The sequence below is a fragment of the Salmo salar genome, chromosome ssa21 (assembly GCF_905237065.1).
Source record: "Salmo salar chromosome ssa21, Ssal_v3.1, whole genome shotgun sequence".
Classification (NCBI taxonomy): Eukaryota; Metazoa; Chordata; class Actinopteri; order Salmoniformes; family Salmonidae; genus Salmo; species Salmo salar.
The window spans coordinates 45,355,280-45,376,701 of record NC_059462.1 but is presented as its reverse complement, the minus strand read 5'-3'; the positions used below and the strand labels follow the sequence as shown (position 1 = coordinate 45,376,701).

General features: G+C 43.9%; 1 protein-coding gene across 18 annotated transcripts in view; it reads right to left on the bottom strand.

The window, feature by feature from the left end:
- Nucleotides 1–3,171: 3,171 nt before the first annotated feature.
- The window catches only part of LOC106582400 (R3H domain-containing protein 1), a 67,602-nt gene continuing 49,351 nt past the window's right edge, over nt 3,172–21,422 (bottom strand). For 13 of the 18 annotated variants that reach the window (XM_014165478.2, XM_014165476.2, XM_014165490.2 and 10 more), the window contains 13 exons: nt 20,936–21,102; nt 19,730–19,831; nt 18,165–18,380; nt 17,679–17,802; nt 13,331–13,563; nt 12,954–13,099; nt 11,867–11,976; nt 6,805–6,956; nt 6,390–6,534; nt 6,018–6,115; nt 5,652–5,745; nt 4,658–4,729; nt 3,172–4,477 (listed from right to left, as the gene is read on the bottom strand). In XM_014165478.2, the coding sequence (XP_014020953.1) occupies nt 4,320–4,477; nt 4,658–4,729; nt 5,652–5,745; nt 6,018–6,115; nt 6,390–6,534; nt 6,805–6,956; nt 11,867–11,976; nt 12,954–13,099; nt 13,331–13,563; nt 17,679–17,802; nt 18,165–18,380; nt 19,730–19,831; nt 20,936–21,102 (1,817 nt within the window). In that variant the 3' untranslated portion in view covers nt 3,172–4,319. Of the gene's footprint in view, nt 4,734–5,651; nt 5,746–6,017; nt 6,116–6,389; nt 6,535–6,804; nt 6,957–11,866; nt 11,977–12,953; nt 13,100–13,330; nt 13,564–17,678; nt 17,803–18,164; nt 18,381–19,729; nt 19,832–20,935; nt 21,103–21,422 lie in introns of all 18 variants that reach the window. The other 5 variants (XM_014165483.2, XM_045704825.1, XM_014165488.2 and 2 more) reach the window with 4 other exon arrangements.

The following is a 21,422-nucleotide window of genomic DNA, read 5'->3' as shown; positions in this document are numbered from 1 at the left end:
CAACTCATCTCAATTGGGTTGAGGTCAGGTAATTGTGGAGACCAGGTTATCTAATGAAGCACATCACTCTCCTTCCTGGTCAAATAGCACTTACACAGCCTGGAGGTGTGTTAGGTCATTGTCCTGTTCAAAAACAAATGACAGTCCCACTAAGCGCAAACTAGATGGGATGGAGTATCGCTGCAGAATGCTGTGGTAGCCATGCTGGTTAAGTGTGCCTTGAGTTCTATATAAATCACTAACAGAGTCACCAGCAAAGCACCCCCACACCTCCTCCTCATGCTTCACGGTGGGAACCACATATGCGGAGATCATCCGTTCACCTACTCTGCGTCTCACAAAGACACAGCGATTGGAACGAAAAATCACACATTTGGACTCATCAGACCAAAGCACAGATTTCCACCCGTCTAATGTCAATCAAATGTATTAATAAAGCCCTTCTTACATCAGCTGATGTCAAAGTGATGTACAGAAACCCAACCTAAAACCACAAACAGCAAGCAATGCAGGTGTAGAAGCACGGTGGCTAGGAAAAACTCCATAGAAAGGCCGGAACCTAGAGAGGAACCAGGCTGTGAGGGGTGGCCAGTCCTCTTCTGGCTGTGCCGGGTTGAGATAACAGAACATGGCCAAGCTGTTCAAATGTTCATAGATGACCAGCAGGGTCAAATAATAAATCACAGTGGTTGTAGAGGGTGCAACAGGTCAGCACCTCAGGAGTAAATGTCAGTTGGCTTTTAGCTGATCATTTAGAGTATCTCGACCGCTCCTGCTGTCTCTATAGAGTTGAAAACAGCAGGTCTGGGAAAGTTAGGACGTCTGGTGAACAGGTCAGGGTTCCATAGCCGCAGGCAGAAGTTGAAACTGGAGCAGCACCCTGACCAGGTGGACTGGGGATAGCAAGGACTCATCAGGCCAGGTAGTCCTGAGGCATGGTCCTAGGGCTCAGGTCCTCTGAGAGAGCGAGAATTAGAGAGAGTATACTTAAATTCACACAGGACACCAGATAAGACAGGAGAATTACTTCAGATATAACAGACTGACCCTAGCCCCACGGCACACAAACTATTGCAGCATAAATACTGGAGGCTGAGACAGGAGGGGTCGGGAGACACTGTGGCCCTGTCCGACAATACCCCCAGACAGGGCCAAACAGCCATTGCTTGTGTTCCTTGGCCCAAGCAAGTCTCTTCTTATTGGTGTCCTTTAGTAGTGGTTTCTTAGCAGCAATTTGACCATGAAGGCATGATTCACACAGTCTCCTCTGAACAGTTGATGCTGAGATATGTCTGTTACTTGAACTCTGTGAAGCATTTATTTGGGCTGCAATTTCTGAGGCTGGTAACTCTAATGAACTTATCCTCTGCAGCAGAGGTAACTCTGGGTCTTCCTTCCTGTGGAGGTCCTCATTAAAGCCAGTCTCATAGCACTTGGTGGTTTTTGCGACTGCACTTGAAGAAACTTTCAAAATTCTTGAAAATGTTCCGTATTGACTGACCATATCTTAAAGTAATGATGGACAGTCATTACTCTTTGCTTATTCGAGCTGTTCTTGACATAATATGGACTTGGTCTTTGACCAAATAGAGCTATATTCTGTATACCACCCCTATCTTGTCACAACATAACAGTTTGGCTCAAACACATTAAGAAATACCACAAATGAACTTTTAACAAAGCACACCTGTTAATTGAAATGCATTCCAGGTGACTACCTCATGAAGCTGGTTGAGAGAATGCCAAGAGTGTGCAAAACTGTCATCAAAGCAAAGGGTTGCTACGTTGAAGAATCTCAAATATATTTTGATTTATTTAACACTTTTTTGGTTACTACATGTTTCCATTTGTGTTATTTCATAGTTCTGATGTCTTTACTATTAACCTACAATGTAGAAAATAGTACAAAATTAAGAAAACCCTTGAATGGCTCCGTGTCTGAACTTTTGACTGGTACTGTATGTAATGAGATATTTCTGTATTTCATTGTGTATAAATTCACAAAAATGTCTAAAAACATATTTTCATTTGTCATTATGGATGGGGTAGTGTGTGTAGACAGGTGAGAGGAGAAAAAAAATCTATTTTGAATTCAGGCTGCAACACAAAATGGGGGTATGAAAACATTTAAGGCACATTGCCCTAACTACCTTTTCTGTATGGGTCTCCCTTGTGTGGCAACTTTCATTCAATGATTTATGCACGTCTAAGATTATACTGGGGGTGATATTGAGTGCAACTTTGTTTTTTCAATTGGTTTAGTACTTACCATCAATCCTCCATGGTCTTCGGTGTCTATAAATTATAGAGCAAGATGAATGAAAAATATTACATTTGCTGCTTTAAACCCGACAATGCATAAATATGCCGAATACCACCCCCTTGTGCTAGACAGGAATCATTGGGGGGTATACAAGAAGAGGGAAAAAACAGTGTAAACGATAATCATAACAAAACAACCCAAGGGTCATTTATTGCGGAGAGAATTTCCTCAATTACAAAAGCGCCATTTCACCAACCTTGGCTGCAACACAGAGCTAAGTACTCTAGCTGTTTGTTTAATTATCCGTTAATAATCTCAGAATCAGAATGGAGATCCTTAATGCCACAACGAAACAGACTTCACATGACGGATAAGACAGAGCGATGAATGGTGTGTTCAAGACAACTGGAAAGTTCGAGCTCCAGAAAGAGACCCAAATTTCTGAGTTGGATGACCGTTCACATTTTTTTCCCTCAGTCCAAATGTTTCTTATTTCCCAGTTGTCTTGAACACAGCAGAAGCCATCCATTCTAAACTGTTTCTGGCAACTATGACAGTGGAAGAGGGAACTGTGAGGCATTGGAAGAGATGAGGTTGGTGGGAGGTTAATGTAGCAGACAAATGACCCTATAAAACCTGGATTGAGATGAACAGCACCAACCAAAGACCAAATTAGATAAGACCAAGTATAAAATCCACCTTCCACCCATAGCAAAGCCAACCACACTATGCTTACACTGACATCTGAGGTAGGACTATACCTAGTGTTGATTAAAAAATAATAATTTTAATCGTCAGCTTAAACATCATGAAAGAGGACATCCAAAGCCGTTTGGAGACTAGACAGATAGAAAGCCAGAGTTTCCATCCATTTCAAAGGACCTCCTGTGATCTGAAAAAAGCACATATTTTGGTGTAAACATTTATTGGTTTCAAAATGAAATAAAAATGACTTGCACCAGCATTGAACAGCCTTTCAGAATCCACACATTTGTTTTATCTTTGAGAGAAATTAAAGGAAAAATAGATCATTTTTATATATTCAGTTGTATAAATGTGCAAACTGTTTTTTCTTCCAGTGACCCAGTAAGTATATCATTTAAAAAGACCTAATGAAGGATTTGACAATGTAGGCCTTGTAGAAGAGGAAAGAGGGAAGACAGTGTGGAGACAGAGACAGAGAGAGAGAGACAGAGAGACAGGAGGCCATCCAAGCAGATGATTGCTAAAATATGCCGTTGCGGTGGAGGAGTGTCATTTTAAATGAAGTTAAAAAACAGGGGTTTCAAACAAGCCTTTTTTCCCACTGCTCTCATCTGTGCCTGCCTGTGAACAACACACATACAGAACGTTCACTGTGAAAAAGAGAACTGATTGAATTATTTAGCTACTATATAAATTATTTACAAGGTGCAGGTCTTTTCATTTAACAATAGACTCTGACTGGGGTGTCTTCATTTTGCGTTTCTTGGGAGAATAAAGCAGTAGACTTTGGAGAGAAAGGCACAACTAGAGACCCATTGTGTAGCCGAGGGCAACTTCATCATGTACCGGCCACAATATGGGGCAAGTGGCAGGCTGGCCGATAGTCAGCTACCCTGGGGATGTGGGGAAGCTTTGGTTGAGTTAAACTGAACCAGGCCAGACACTGCAACTGGGCTGGGTGAGTAATAATGAGAGAGCTGAGCTTTGGGTCTGACTCAAGATTTCAACAACTATAAAACAAATGAACAAATAAAATAAAACAAAAATACAGGCTTTTGATATGTTCCGGCCTGTTCTCAAAACAGAGAGCAGACAGGTTATTAATATTTGGAACTTCAATAATCGTGGTTTTTGGATATTCGTTCACGTCAGTTCAGTTACATTTTGTTCTTTTTCGTCAAACCGCTAGTAAGAACATTACAAAGTACAACACAGTCCCCGCAACCAAGTCTCTACAAATCAAGTGGAAAAACAACCCTTTACATCAAGCCAACTTAGTGAGTGAAGGGGGGGGGGCTGGGGGAGTGATGGCAACAGGAAGTGACTGGCGGTGCTGGTGAGGGGTCAGGGTTTAAAAGGCGAGCCAGGGGTCCTTAACGCCCTCTACTGGGAGCTGGCCCTCTCGGGGAGTGTCTGTGGCCGTAACCTCGGCCATGGCACCTGCTCGTGGTAAGTCTGACGGAGGCTCGGGGGCCGTTGTGGCGGAGGAGGGCATCCTGCACAGCGTACCTGGAGGGGAAAGTGGCCAGGATGGTTTAGGTGGAGGCTGGGTTGACAGGGGTTTGACCGTGGGGGTGTGTTTGGCGTGGTGGTGGTCACCGTTAGACATTGACTGCCAGACACGGCGGCTATGATGGTAGCGGTGCTCTCGGAGCCATCAGACCACGGCCCTGGCTCTAGAGAGCTCACCTAGCAGAGAGTCCGCCTCGGTCCGGCTGATCCCCTCCGGCAGCTCAGTCACCTCCAGGACCCGCCCACTCACTGCCTCCGAGAGAGAGAGAGAGCCGTCAGACCCAACTTGGAGACAGCACTTTAGCCTATGACCTCATTAGTTAAAGCAGTACAGACTAACCCTATGCTTCCTTTGTCATAAGACTACTAAATAACTACCCAGACTATCTGCATTTAACCTCTTTGCACAAACTCTTGACTCATCACATGCTTCTACTGTCTATTATCTATCCTGTTGCCTAGTCACTTTACCCCTACCTACAGTATACTGCTGCTACTGTCTATTATCTATCCTGTTACCTAGTCACTCTAACCCTACCTACAGTATACTGCTGTTACTGTCTATTATCTATCCTGTTGCCTAGTCACTTTACCCCTACCTACAGTATACTGCTGTTACTGTCTATTATCTATCCTGTTGTCTAGTCACTAACCCTACCTACAGTATACTGCTGCTACTGTCTATTATCTATCCTGTTGTCTAGGCACTAACCCTACCTACAGTATACTGCTGCTACTGTCTATTATCTATCCTGTTGTCTAGTCACTTTACCCCTACCTACAGTATACTGCTGTTACTGTCTATTACCTATCCTGTTGTCTAGTCACTTTACCCCTATCTATATGTACATATCCACCTCAATTACCTCGTACCCCTGCACAGACTTGGTACCAATACCCCATAGCCAAGTTATCGTTAGTCATTGTGGATTTATTCATCGTGTTATAATTGTTTCTACATTTTTATTTCTGAATTATTAGGAAGGGCCCATAAGTAAGCATTTCTCTGTTGTTAACGAAATATGTGAAAATTAGATATTGATATTTGATCTAAAAACAAAATATATCATGGATAAATGTTGTATTTAAGATACATCTAAGAGTAAGATATTTATTGATTAGAGGTCCACATCTCTGTCCTCTAACAGACAGAGGTGTTCTCTACCATTACCTGGTTGACCTACACTGAGATCTGTAGACAGAGCTTTCCTCGGCTGCTTCCTCCCTCTGCCTCCTCCACCCCTGTGCCGTATCCCCATAGGTACCTGGGAGCAGAAAGGAGGATGAGAGAACATTCAGTTAACCAGCTCGTAGTCTGCTGTTGCACTTTATGTGGACTCCAGCTCAAGGTATCCCAATGCTTGATATTGATTAGATTGGAACAGAAATGAGGAACAAAAGAAAAAGCGGAGACCATTGTTTGACTTGATCTTTTGTTTTATTTGCACAGTACTAAAGAGAAGATGTAGCTAAGCATTTCTAAATGGTACATAGATATCCCCACAGATATTTCTTCCTCTGTCTTGTGTAGACTCACCTGATGGTTGGGGGCCATGGGGGGAAAGTGGAGGAGAGGAGGACGGCTCTGGGGGTTGTACTGGAGGGGTTGCCCTAGCAACGGGTACCGAGCATCTCCTGGGAAACACAAATGACGACACACTAAATTGGGCTACATTTCTTTAGGGTTACCATTTGCCATAAAGATGGAGCAGCTGAGTAGCCTAAGGGACCCTCAGCGTTTCACATATTTGTTTGAATTTAGTATTAGCACACTTAATTCAAGTAGTCAACTAATCAGCAAGCCATTGGAATATGATATTCCTATATAATTGGAATAGATTAAGTATGTGAAATGGCTGGTTGAAGTTCCCCCAGGACTGGGTAAAGGAACACTGGGTGTCTCCCTCACCTTGCCCTGGCACGAAGGGTCTGGAGAACTGTGGCATCATGGGTACGGGGGTTAGGCCAGGACGGATGCTCTTCACATTGGTCAGGTGGGAGGGGGTTGGCGACTGGGCAGGGGAGGTGGAGGGACTGCCCAGCTGGGGACTGCTCTGTATGGACAGATAGAGGACAGGGTTAGATGGAGGGCAGGGTTAGTGGGTGAACACACCCGACACCAGGAAAACCACTGGTTAAAAAATAAAATTAAAATACAAATATTTTCAAGGCTACTCTTACAACATTACAGACCACAACACCAAACCCCATTACTATATTTACACCAAGAGTGTGATACTGAAGAAATACTTGCAAGTCATTTTTTCTTCAAATCTGCATGTTCTCTTTAGGCTGTATGGGGCAGCGGAGCAAGGGACTCTCACCTGTGAGGTGTCTATGACTGAGAGCTCTGTGGACTTCTGTCCTCTGGTGTGATCCAGACTGTAGTACTTGCTGTGTTTCCACTGCGAGGGTGTGAGAGGCCTCGGCTGCTGGCCAGGGGACAACATCAGCTGCATCATCACCATTCCACCACCTGGAGGAGGGGTACAGATGCAACAAGGACAGAAATTACAATATTACATCAAATTCAATGAGAGTTTATATGCATCTCCTCAGGGACAATGAAGATGTGTAAAGATTTTGTCTTATTTTGTGTGTGTGAGACATTTGCCTTTTAAAAATATATTAATCACATTTAATAGGATAAGTATGTCCGTTTGTTTTGTATTTCATTAGTGTATTATGTAGGAAAACTAAATCATGTTCACTGACTTGCAGTTAAAATCCTTTGTCATCTAATTACATGTGATGTTAAAAAAAAAAGTTCAAGAACATTTTGGACCTGCACTTGACCTAATTAAAAGAAGACTACCGACTGCCCTTAGCCGGTCTAATTATTTCTGCCGAGGAAGACTTCCGACTGCCCTTAGCCGGTCTGTAATTATTTCTGCCGAGGAAGACTTCCGACTGCCCTTAGCCGGTCTGTAATTATTTCTGCCGAGGAAGACTTCCGACTGCCCTTAGCCGGTCTGTAATTATTTCTGCCGAGGAAGACTTCCGACTGCCCTTAGCCGGTCTGTAATTATTTCTGCCGAGGAAGACTTCCGACTGCCCTTAGCCGGTCTGTAATTATTTCTGCCGAGGAAGACTTCCGACTGCCCTTAGCCGGTCTGTAATTATTTCTGCCGAGGAAGACTTCCGACTGCCCTTAGCCGGTCTGTAATTATTTCTGCCGAGGAAGACTTCCGACTGCCCTTAGCCGGTCTGTAATTATTTCTGCCGAGGAAGACTTCCGACTGCCCTTAGCCGGTCTGTAATTATTTCTGCCGAGGAAGACTTCTGACTGCACTTAGCCTGTCTAATTATTTCTGCTGGGGGATAAAAGTGACGAGCATCTATGACAGCCACATAATTCCCACCCTATCTCAAGGATGAAAACCTCCATTTATATTTTGTTTTCCATCCATTTTATTCTGAAAATAAAAGGGAGGTCTACAAACAAAAGAACCTGGACTCTATAGTAATACCAACCTTGGATTTAATCCATCACTAGCCCTGTCTTGGTGTAAAACGCAGCAGTCTATTTGTATTTCATTGTGAATGAAAAAAAGAGGTCACACAGAAAGGAAGTTGACCATAGAACAGCATAATAACCAAAACACATTTCCACATAAAAAAATAAAAAAAGACAATAAAATATTTACATTCGTTTGCATTTGCCATAAGAGAGGTTTAAATAAAGGGAATGTATTTTTTACGTGGTAATCCTTGCATGAAATGAAAACATTTCAACCACCTCAGTTCTGAAGAGGGAGATCTAATTTCAGGATTTGAAATAAGATTACCCTTTCCTCAAATTAGTTATTTAAGGAGAAAATAAAAGATGACAGAGAGAGCGCAAGACAGCGCGAGCGCGACAGACAGAGACAAAGAACTTCTGTGAGTGTAATGTTTACCGTTAATTTGTGTTTCACTTTTGCTTATTATCTACTTCACTTGTTAACATATGATTCCCATGCCAATACAGCCCTTAAATTGAAATGTAATTGTAAATTGAGAGACCGACCGAGACACGGGGAGAACGACAGTGGCTATACTGATCAAAAGAGCATCGCCACAGAGGACAATCACATTAACTAAGGCCACCTAACACGTTTCAAATTAGAATTAGATTGCCCACAAAGGCACTTTTTTAATAAGATGACCATAACTGGGAACAAAGCAGCAGAGGAATTACTTCTTAATTACCAGTCCATATCTGTTCAATAATTACATCGTTAAGACTTGGAGTGTAATTTCAATTAGCACCTTAAAGCCTCAAAGCTAACTGGATAGAGGAGGAGGAGATGGGGGGGTGTCAGGAGAAAGACGTTAAGGCGTCTACATCACATTTATTTTGTTGTTGCCACGTTGTATTATTATAGCTTTGGAGCTGGGAGATGAGAATGCTGCCTGTCTGCGCCCCCTCCCAAAGAAGACCCTTTAGAATCGATTCAATCCATTTTGATTTGCCGGAGAATTCGGTTGGAAGTCATTTCTCCTGATGACGCCTTTGTTTAGTTGGGCTCTAATTAAAAATGTTCTTAGGGCTCTTCCACTTCAGTGTTCAGAACAGAGGGGATTGGGCTGTCTACATTGTGACGGTTGGATTGGAGAGAGTGTTAAAACTAAAAAAGGTAGAGATGGGAGAAAGGTTATAAAAAAAATATACTGCTCAAAAAAATAAAGGGATCACTTAAACAACACATCCTAGATCTGAATGAAAGAAATAATCTTTTTTTTATTTATTTTTTTATTTCACCTTTATTTAACCAGGTAGGCAAGTTGAGAACAAGTTCTCATTTACAATTGCGACCTGGCCAAGATAAAGCAAAGCAGTTCGACAACATACAAAAACACAGAGTTACACATGGAGTAAAACAACATACAATCAATGATGCAGTAGAAAAAAAAAATAAGACTATATACAATGTGAGCAAATGATGTGAGATAAGGGAGGTAAAGGCAAAAAAATGCCATGGTGGCAAAGTAAATAAAGTATAGCAAGAAAAACACTGGAATGGTAGATTTGTAGTTTGAAGAAAGTTCAGAGATAAAATATAAATAATATGATGCAAAGGAGCAAAATAAATAAAATAAATAAATACAGTAGGGGAAGAGGTAGTATTTTGGGCTAAATTATAGATGGGCTATGTACAGGTGCAGTGATCTGTGAGCTGCTCTGACAGCTGGTGCTTAAAGCTAGTGAGGGAGATAAGTGTTTCCAGTTTCAGAGATTTTTGTAGTTCGTTCCAGTCATTGGCAGCAGAGAACTGGAAGGAGAGACGACCAAAGGAGGAGTTGGCTTTAGGGGTGACCAGAGAGATATACCTGCTGGAGCGCGTGCTACAGGTGGGTGCTGCTATGGTGACCAGTGAGCGGAGATAAGGGGGGACTTTACCTAGCAGGGTCTTGTAGATGACCTGGAGCCAATGTGTTTGGCGACGATTATGAAGCGAAGGCCAGCCAACGAGAGCGTACAGGTCGCAGTGGTGGGTAGTATATGGGGCTTTGGTGACAAAACGGATGGCACTGATCTTATTAAATACTTTTTTCTTTACATAGTTGAATGTGCTGACAACAAAATCACACAAAAATAAATCAATGGAAATCCAATTTATCAACCCATGGAGGTCTGGATTTGGAGTCACACTCAAAATTAAAGTGGAAAACAACACTACAGGCTGATCCAACTTTGATGTAATGTCCTTAAAACAAGTCAAAATGAGGCTCAGTAGTGTGTGTGGCCTCCACATGCCTGTATGACCTCCCTACAACGCCTGGGCATGCTCCTGATGAGGTGGCGGATGGTCTCCTGAGGGATCTCCTCCCAGACCTGGACTAAAGCATCCGCCAACTCCTGGACAGTCTGTGGTGCAATGTGGCGTTGGTGGATGGAGCGAGACATGATGTCCCAGATGTGCTCAATTGGATTCAGGTCTGGGGAACGGGCGGGCCAGTCCATAGCATCAATGCCTTCCTCTTGCAGGAACTGCTGACACACTCCAGCCACATGAGGTCTAGCATTGTCTTGCATTAGGAGGAACCCAGGGCCAACCGCACCAGCATATGGTCTCACAAGGGGTCTGAGGATCTCATCCCGGTACCTAAGGGCAGTCAGGCTACCTCTGGCGAGCACATGGAGGGCTGTGCGGCCCCCCAAAGAAATGCCACCCCACACAATGACTGACCCACCGCGAAACCGGTCATGCTGGAGGATGTTGCAGGCAGCAGAACGTTCTCCACGACGTCTCCCGACTCTGTCACGTCTGTCACATGTGCTCAGTGTGAACCTGCTTTAATCTGTGAAGAGCACAGGGCACCAGTGGCGAATTTGCCAATCTTGGTGTTCTCTGGCAAATGCCAAACGTCCTGCACGGTGTTGGGCTGTAAGCACAACCCCCAGCTGTGGACGTCGGGCCCTCATACCACCCTCATGGAGTCCGTTTCTGACCGTTTGAGCAGACACATGCACATTTGTTGCCTGCTGGAGGTCATTTTGCAGGACTCTGGCAGTGCTTCTCCTGCTCCTCCTTGCACAAAGGCGGTGGTAGCGGTCCTACTGCTGGGTTGTTGCCCTCCTACGGCCTCCTCCAGGTCTCCTGATGTACTGGCTTGTCTCCTGGTAGCGCCTCCATGCTCTGGACACTACGCTGACAGACACAGCAAACCTTCTTGCCACAGCTCGCATTGATGTGCCATCCTGGATGAGCTGCACTACCTGAGCCACTTGTGTGGGTTGTAGACTCCGTCTCATGCTACTACTAGAGTGAAAGCACCGCCAGCATTCAAAAGTGACCAAAACATCAGCCAGGAAGCATAGGAACTGAGAAGTGGTCTGTGGTCCCCACCTGCAGAACCACTCCTTTATTGGGGGCGTCTTGCTAATTGCCTATAATTTCCACCTGTTGTCTCTTCCATTTGCACAACAGCATGTGACATTTATTGTCAATCAGTGTTGCTTCCTAAGTGGACAGTTTGATTTCACAGAAGTGTGATTGACTTGGAGTTACATTGTGTTGTTTAAGTGTTCCCTTTATTTTTTTGAGCAGTGTATATATTAAAAAAAGGTGGTACAGCGAAGCTAACGTCTGTGGGTTTTGTTTCAGAGACAACCCATACAGCAGCTCATTTGAAGAACTAACTCATTAGCAGCAACATTTCACATTTATACTGTTGAAGAGAAAATGTACTCTTGCTCTTTCAGCGATCCAACAGAAAGTGATAAAGCAGTCTTGTAGCCAGCTACTGATAACCAGCTGGTTGCCAGACTACTTTATTTATACATAGTGATTTTTACTTCCTAGAGACCTGGTTATAATGCATACTGTGGCTCAGACTGGCTATCTGCTGTATACGTGATCACTGCAGTGTGTCGGTCTGTGTGTGTGTTGCTGTGTGTACCTGAGCACTGATGTGTCTGATGGAGGGGCTGCTGGGAGCTGCAGGGGGAGGACGGCCGAGGGAACAGCATCTGCTCTGATCCGGAAGGAGGCAGGAACTCTACAGAGGAGCTGCAGTGAGAGAAACACCACACACACACACACACACACACACACACACACACTAAAGCCGAGTAGCAGAGAGGCCAAGCTCTGGCACGGATTCATTCATGTAATCAGAATTCGGCACATCGGTTTTAAAATGGGCTAAATTACCGAAGTGGAACACTGTGTACACAGGAGATCAATAACCCTGTATTGCATTAGAACTACCATAAATATCCTCAATCTGAAACCGGTGACAGCCGGGAATCGGCTAGAAATCGCTACAGGCTCATTTTCTACCAAATCAAAACAAATCAAGGGAAAACAGCATAAATCACTGCGTCTCCGTTACTGAATTGCGGTTGCGGAGTGCCACTGGGGTTTCTTCTTTCCAGGCTCCTCTCACTCGCCTCCATTTTGATTTTATAACAATATAAGCAAAAATAAGGCAGGCAGGGTTACGCGTCATTCCAAAGCAGAGGCAGGCAGCTGCAGCAGCAGACATTCGGCTCTCCGCGCCACTCAGCACCCTGAAGAATAATGTGCGTCTGTACAGCGGACCAGAGGGCTGGCATGAAGGATGGTGTAGAAAGCAGCTCGCCACACTGGACCAGCGCTGTTATATTAAGACTCAGTAGATATCTGGCCTTATAAATCATCTTGAACATGGCCTATTAAAGAAGAGGACCCAGGAGGAGGGGTTTCCACAGCTCAGTGTGAAGCATCACAGAGAAGGGCTAGTTATCTGTTCAACTTAAACTGCTTACTGTAAAACTGGGAATAATATACAGTATTAATGTTCTGTAGTAATGTTATTGGTCTATAATTGGAGTATGTCCACATTAAAACTGTGCGATGTCCTACCACATGGTGTTCTGTTCAACTGGGAATGCATTTATATGTATTCAACAATTTATTGGTATTATAATGGGTCTACACTAAGTGGAATGGGTCTACACTAAGTATAGGTATTTTTATGTTAAAACTGTATGGTGATGTCCTACCTCTGTTGATTGGGTGTGATAACGTTGTAGTAAACCTGGACACCAGAGCCAGGCATGGGCCCCTGGTTGGACTGGTTGTGGATGACGATAGGCTGCTGATACGTTTGCTGTGGTACAACCTGGGAGCCTTGGGGCTGCATGGATACCTGCCAAGACAGACCCATAATTCAGATGGATGACATGGGATGCCAAAAAATATTAACGGTTACATAAGACTTTATGGTAAAAGAGAATGGTTCTTAATGACTTAACTACTTGGCTAAACAAAGGTTTAAATAAATATGCTTTACATTTCTTAATGTTTATCATTGTTAATTGTGTGTTTTTACATTATAAAGTGACATTGAGTTATTAATGTTGAAATGCTGAGTACCCACCTGATAAGATGGCATAGAGGGATACTGGACCATCATGCCTTGCATCTGATGTCCCATATTGCTATGCTGGCCACTGACTGTGTTCTGCTGGCCGTTCTGCTGGCCACTGACCGGGTTCTGCTGGCCACTGACCGGGTTCTGCTGGCCACTGACCGGGTTTTGACTCTGTGGCTGTTGCACTACTATCATACTCTGATAGCTCTGTGGATGATTGAGCATCACAGTTTGGTAACCTGGAGAAATAGAGAAGGAGCGAGTGAGAAATTAGTGAGGGACGGGGAGCGAGAGAGAGAAACAGACAGAGCAAGATAAAGAGAGATGGGAACGAGAGACGGAGGAGAGAGAGATGAAGTTGATTTAATCAAAAAGTGGATACAAATGTCTTGATTCTTAGAATTCAGCACTTGTATGGAAATTCAAACTTTCAGAATTCCCTGATAAATTGGTCCACAGGGAAAACTAAAGGCATAGAAACCGTAAATGACATTTATTTATTAATAAATGTATTTCCATGACAGAATTCAAAAGCAATTTTGGACTGACCAATGTATATATTTTCAAATAGATGCAACTTACAAGTTATGTCTAAAAATGTTGATTTTAAATTATTTTGGACAGAGTAATCTTGAGGTAATCCTAGTTGAGTCAGAAAAGGATGTTCATATGACGGGCAATCTATCCAACGGGCAACCTATCCAACGGGCAATCTCAGTTGGATAGATTAACTAGTGGAACTAAGACTTAAAAAGAACTGATATTGGCACAAGATGAAGGGAATGTTGGAACTAATGCAATTACAGTTAGTGAAAATGTACACTTACTCCAGCATAAACTAATGTATAGAATTTATTACACAAGAGACAAAATTCACAAATTCTACAGCACAACGGCAGAGTCAAGTCTTAAGTGTAAAATTAACAATGACTCAATAATCCACACCTTCAGGGAAGGCTAAGAAGTCCAAAAGTTATGGGCGGAGCTAGAAAGTTGGCAGAAGTATTACAAAGTAAATGTACTATTAATCCATCTGTCTGCATATTTCAAGACATGACATATGAGGGTGCAGTGAGATACCCAATGGGTTGGACGATCCTTTCTCGTCAATCATCTTGACAAAAACGTATACTTACCTGGAAATCAACCAATCCTCCATCGTTAACACAATGGAACAGTCAAATGCTTTATTATCTAAATGTTGAAAGTGCATGGGCGACGAAGAGAAACAAAATGGTGCCGTTTGAGGCCATGTGGCAGAGAATGATACATCACCCCTAGAGATGGGGGTGTAAACAGGTGGGTCTGGACAGGGGTGGGTGGCGTGAACAGGTGGGTCTGGACAGGGGTGGGTGGCGTGAACAGGTGGGTCTGGACAGGGGTGGGTGGCGTGAACAGGTGGGTCTGGACAGGGGTGGTGGCGTGAACAGGTGGGTCTGGACAGGGGTGGGTGGTGTGAACAGGTGGGTCTGGACAGGGGTGGGTGGCGTGAACAGGTGGGTCTGGACAGGGGTGGGTGGCGTGAACAGGTGGGTCTGGACAGGGGTGGGTGGCGTGAACAGGTGGGTCTGGACAGGGGTGGGTGGCGTGAACAGGTGGGTCTGGACAGGGGTGGGTGGCGTGAACAGGTGGGTCTGGACAGGGGTGGGTGGCGTGAACAGGTGGGTGGTGTGAACAGGTGGGTCTGGACAGGGGTGGTGTAGTGGATGTTTGTGTGTCTGCATGTTGTTGTTTGTATGCTTTGTAAGAATATTATATATTTTACAACAAAAACTAAAAACACTTTGCCACAGAACAGGCTGTGTGCTTATGTCATTGGAAGCGATCAATGATTCAGGGTAGTCAACATTAAAATGGCTCAGTAAATAAACAACCTTTCAGCGCCAAAGTCGTTTCAATAGGATTTCTCCTTCACTGGTAAGATTATGGGAGACGAGATAAAAAAATAAAAAAAACTTCATAGAGGGTGTTAGAGGAAAATTAATTTAAAAAAGCTTTTTCTTTCGCTGGGTAAAATACATCAGCATCAAGGTTACCAGAGAGTGCTTATAGTGGAGAATGTTATTGAAAGCCCCTCTAAAGCAGGCGCCCTGAGTAGAAGGATCGGGGGGGTGGAGGGGAGAAAACAGCAGGAAGTAAAACGAGAAGGGAGGGAGTTAAGGGAGGAGAGGGCTGCCTGGGCAATTTTCAATTTCTCCTGGCTTTTGGCCAGAGTGACAGCAATCAATTTAGCCCAGATGAGAAGAGAAGTGGGACAAAAGGAACGGATGCTCCCAGTGAGAGGAGAGGCAGGCAACAAGAGAGGTTGGTTGCTATTTTTAGTACCATTCTCTCACCTCCACTTACAAACCGAGCATGAAGCGAATATAATATTAAACACTCTGTGCTTCAGCTGACTGGGCAGAGGATGGAAGAGACAAAAGAGAGGAGAGGAAGGAGAATACAAGGGAGATGCTTTGCTTCATCATACCACCCAGACCCTGGACCTCAGGACTCAAAAGGCTTGAATTGCTTGCCTTGCTGCTGGCAGACTGTCTTGCCTGCTTGGTTAAAAGGAGCCACTGACTGTCAGGCGGCTTTAGGAGATAAGATGAAACAGGCCCGCCACCCTTCTCCGTATTACACCAGATATACCGGGGCTTCTGCTGCCTCTCACATTCAAAAGCTTCATCTTTTTTTTACAAGAATAAGGGAACAGGACTAGGCTTTCTCAGCCGCCTGGGGAAAGGAGGAGTTCCGTTTGTAATGGTGTCCTTCAATTCAGATCTACCACATTTCTCATAAAAAACAGTGTTTCCTTAGGCTTTATTTGACCATATCTGGAGAAGTACAATACATTTCTACAGAAAACGTATAAAAGTTTGACATTTGATAGCAGAGAATTCTGCTGATATTTTATGATTATGATAATTGCACACATTATGAATCTATAATTATATCTTGCTTCAGACTGATATGAATTGCAGTTGAGACTTTTGCACAAGACATTTATAGCTAACAATAAGCAGTATAATATCTCATTCAAAATGTCGTCAGAATATGTGAATGTTGTGTATAATTGTGCAAGTGGAGCACAAAAGTTGACATCTGATGTTGAAGTAAAAACCAAAATGAAGACTCTTTTGGCAGGAACATCCAAGGATAAAAACTAAAAATACCAGGCCTTCAAATATTCATGGAGCGATAAATGAAATGTCTCAGTCAAGTCAGATAGAAGGCATTCTGATATGATGGTTAATCCTCAAGTACGCCCAGTAGACAGAAGGCTTTAAAATGTCTGACTTTTACAGCAGTTTGATTGAGTGCTTAGCTGTGGAGGGTTGTTGGCTAACAGTTCTGTCTGAAGAGGTGAAAGTGAGGGGCTGGAAAAGAGACCGGTTCACTGTGAGAATTATAGGCCTCTCAGACAGCGCCCCGGCCCCGTATCCAGGACCTTTGGTTCTTCTGTGGACGGTCAACTTCCACCCGTATCCAGAATAGGCCCTTTGGATCTTACCCCCACCTGGAGGGCTGATATCCAGGTAAGAAACCCCTCTAAACACCTGACTTAGAATGTAACAATGTTTATACGCCTGTGGGTCCTGACATTTCGCTGCTGGAACACCCCATAATTTCCCCATTTGAAATCCCCATCCTGTTCTCCACTGCCAATCTGCATGACCGATGCATGTACAAAGGCTGCCAGGTAATTAAAACAAAATTCCCCATTCCCTTTAAGAGATCCGATTGGCTTTTGTATTTCAGTGGTGCAGCGGAGCATCTGTTTCTCTCGACAGGCCAATGAATGATGCTTCACGATACGCAGTGGAGACGAGGGAGACAATGCTAACGGTGTATTTGATTGGAAATTGTTATTGTGTGGGCTAAAAGGCCAAGGCAACACAATGGCCAACCCTGCAGAGAAAAGCGTTCTAACACAGTAGTCAGCTTTTCGCACCGCTCCTCTGCCCCAGGAGCACCATCTACTTTCCCTGCCACAGTTTATTGAGATGAGCCTATTGTGTACCTGCCATAAGAGCAGATAACCAGAGACAAAGTGCTTAGAGCAATAGAAAATAAAGAGTGTGAAGAGAGCGGTAACAACCATGCCCACCCCACAGTAAGATAGAACATGTAGAAAACATACCACACAGGGAGAAAGACATGGATTGTTACCGCTCTCTTCACCGCCCTCTTTAACCCCCCCATGTAAATAAATGTCATGCAAACCACTCCACTGATGGAATTCCAGATATTACGCCAGAGAAAAAAAACAAAAAAAACCACACCTGATGTGACACCTGTTTTTAATAGAGGAACTAGGCAGCTGAGATGAATGGTTGAGTTACTGGTTCAGCCTGTGTTAGATATTTACCTGTCTGTTGTGTGGGCGGGGGCATTGGCTGGCTCTGCAGGGCACTATACTGCACTGTGCCCACAGGCCTGTACCCCTGGTTGGACAGGGGGTACTGGCCTGGCCCACAGTAACATGCTGGCATCTGCAGGCAGAGATGAAGCAGTCCAAAATGAGATACCATTAATAGCACTACTGCTATGCAGCTCTCGGAGGTCTCTGAACCTAGAGTACATTCCCTCAGCTGCAGTGGCTTAGTTAACAAGTCCAATTTAAATGCTATTTTAAGTAGAGAGAAAGTATCTATGAACAAATGTACAGTACATGTATCTCTCAGATACTAATGATGAAACATTACAACCATATACACGAAGGAATAAAGAGACCGGCCAAGCATTGATCAAGACAGTAAGATGGAAATAACGTATAATAGTACTAATATAATGGAGTACATTGTACAACTTAATAGGAATAAACCAGGTGAGGGTCGGATGTACAGTAACCTACCTGCTGCATGTAACCTTGTTGCTGCATGAGTGGCTGGTTGACAGGCGGAGGGGCGGGGGTGTTGTAGGCCTGGGGGGCAGGGACAGGCTGGCCTGGGGGGGGCACCATGTAGCCCTGCTGCTGCGGGGGGGCCTGGAGCACCACGGAGGAGGGGCCCTCCCCAGAGGCCTGCCGGGACAGACTCATGTGGCTGAACTGGGCTCCCAGGTTCTCTTGCTGTGGGATGGAACACACAGAAACATGTGTTATATGGCATAGATTATATATTTATTATTAACAGTTCGGTCGTGGCTCTAGTTGAACTACTACAGGACCTTGTATGTAATACATAGTACTTTTATATGGCACTTTTCTGAAACTCCAAAGACTTTTATACTGCTGGCTCCTAGTGTAGTCACTGAACTTTGAACTACTGTACCAGCCTACAGCAATACAACTGGATACAGCCACCCATGCAAAGAACAAAACTGAAGTCCTTCTGACTTGCTTAAGTGTGGTGTGGTTTACTTTACTAGGCGACAGGTGGTTGAGTGGTTAGGAACTTTAAGCATTGCTATTTATAGAATATCATATTCAGATTAGACGGTAAAATGAATGTAATTAGTCATTAAGGGATGTTTATTCGTAGAGGGACGTCAGGAAAGAGGTCAGTAGAACACATGATTTGCATCAATGGAGGGAGTGGGGTAGCAAAACAACATGAAAGTTAAACTGATTCAATTCATCATTAATTGGCATATTAATGAAGTCTAATTAACATGCTGACCAAAACGCCTCCGTACGTCGGTCCACGTGAGATTTTGTCTATCACCACCAGATACGAAAATGATCAAACCAACTAACTATATTAATTCATGGACAGGTCCAAACACGCATGAAACATTCATGGACATTTAACTAGCTTGCGGTTGCTAGGGAATTTGTCCTGGAAAATAAACATTGGATTATTATTTTACCTGAAATGCATATGGTCCTTTTTTGTTGCTGGAACTTTGACCCCTTTTGATTCACAAAACATTGTGTGTTGTCTACTCCGACAATTATTCCACAGCTAAAAAGAGGAAACCTAGTTGTTTTTTTAGTTCGTTTTCTTTGGTTTACATTTACATGGTTAATCTCTCATCGTTTTCTGTGGACTTTATATGGCAGTTGGCAACCAACTACGGTGCATTAGCGCTACCAACTGGACTGGAGTGTGGACCTCTTTCATATTTCAATAACCCACGTGGATTAGTATGCTCCTAGCCTGGCTAGACTGACGCCCGTCGACGCGCACCAGAAGATTAGATAAAATTATTGAATAACGTGATCACTTATTTTGCAATGCTCGCAAAACAGGCGGTTTGATCAGCAATTACAAGGGGGGGGAAAAAACATTGACTAGCCTTGAGAAGTAATGCTAAGCAATGCCTGAGACTAGTGAATATAACTTCAGGAACTTTTGATAAATTCACTCCTTGTGTGTATTCTTTCAGTAGCATAAGTTCACTACTCATTTACAAAAGTTTTATTCACAGCTTTTTTTTTACCTAGCCCGAAGAGAGAAGAAGAGAAGAGTAAAGTACCACAGTGTATAGTTGGTCAGGGGAGACGGAGAGGAGCTGAGATGGGTAAGAGACAGACGAGTACTGGACAGGCTGAGCAGTGGGCTGGAGGGGCCGGACCGGCTGAGGAAGGGACAGAACAGACAGAGGTGAGGAAAAACAGTAGAGGAGAAGAAGAGGTAGATGAGAGAAGTAGAGAAGAGGAGAAGAGGTAGAGGGCATTGGGTTTAGTCAGACATTAGGCAGAGATCGCAAACGTCACAAGCGGAGAAAGTATCGTCATCTCAAACAATAGAGGAACAGTATATTAGTAAACAGAGTGAATCAGCGCTAGCTCAGGTGGGAATCCAACTACACATGGGGGAATCCAACTACACATGGGGGAATCCAATAGTAATGAAGTGAATTAACCTCAGTCAATAGATGACCATGGATATCCTCCATCCTCTACTAAGGCCAACTGGTGAAAATCTATTGATATGAAAGCAATGGGACAGCTCTTTGTTAAAAAAACAAATATCCTCTCATCAGCCCCCCCCCTGGTTTGGAATGATGTCTTTATTAGGAAGGGGCGTTGCTGCTTCACCATGGGGAGGTAGGGATCCTTGTCTGACCCCTGGGTCGTGCACCCACACTATCAGAGGTCAAGTCAATTTCCTGCCCTTCCATTTTCACTAATGAAGGTCAAGCTTTCCGGCTCAGTTTTTTTGTAAAATGTTTTTTAAAGGGGCTCTCCATGACAGGTTGTGTTGAGGATCTTGCTATTAGAGATCACTATTCCTACCACTCAGGGCCTGTATAAACGCTAATGATTACGGTTTGGGCTGTGTGCTGCACCAGTGGTCACAGGGTTTAGCTGACACTCTGAACTCAATTCATTTCCTCTGACAGGGGTGGCGACTAAGGCGAAAGGTTGCAAAGTTTCCTCAACGAATAACACCGTACGAATGACAACCACCCCCATGAGCTGTCATGGTAATGTTTTGAAATGGGGGCCATGTCAATCTTCAGGGTGGTTTAGGATGTCTGTGTAAGAACTGAGCATGTGCATCAGTTCACTTCCTACTTTCCCCTGCTCTCTCAGACTGTACAAGCACTGTTTGTAATGTGAATGTGGTGTGTAGTAGATGTTATGAGTAAGCCTGTGACATATACATTTACTCCTAGGGGTTCTATTTCATTTAATTCAAATTCAATTCAGTGGCCTGCTGAAGGGTGTTAGCGGACCTGTGCGAGGACGTGGTTGTGATTGGTGGGCTGGTGCTGGCCAGGCAAGTGCGGAGGAGTGGGCATGGGCTGCTGGGTCCTGCCCTGCTGATTATGATGCTGAGGAGCCATGCCGTGGTTGGGGTTGTACACCACAGCACTGCCATCCGGGTTCACAAACGGCTGTCCTGCAGCGAGAGAGAAGGGCAGAGCTGAAAACACACTGGAAAACCACCAAAACTAGCATCTCTATAAACACAATCATTATTTTCAGCAACACTATCAAGCAACACTTTCCATCTCTATAAATCACATCAATAATAATAATAATGAATATTTTCAACATTATCATCATCACTATCGACACTGGCCCCATGATCAACATTAAATCGATAACGTCAACGCTTTGCCAAATTGCTAGGTATCCAGAAATGTTATAGCTATCATTATCCTTACAGCAGCTGAAGACAGCAGAGTATCTAGAGGGCTTCATTTACATATCATTTTT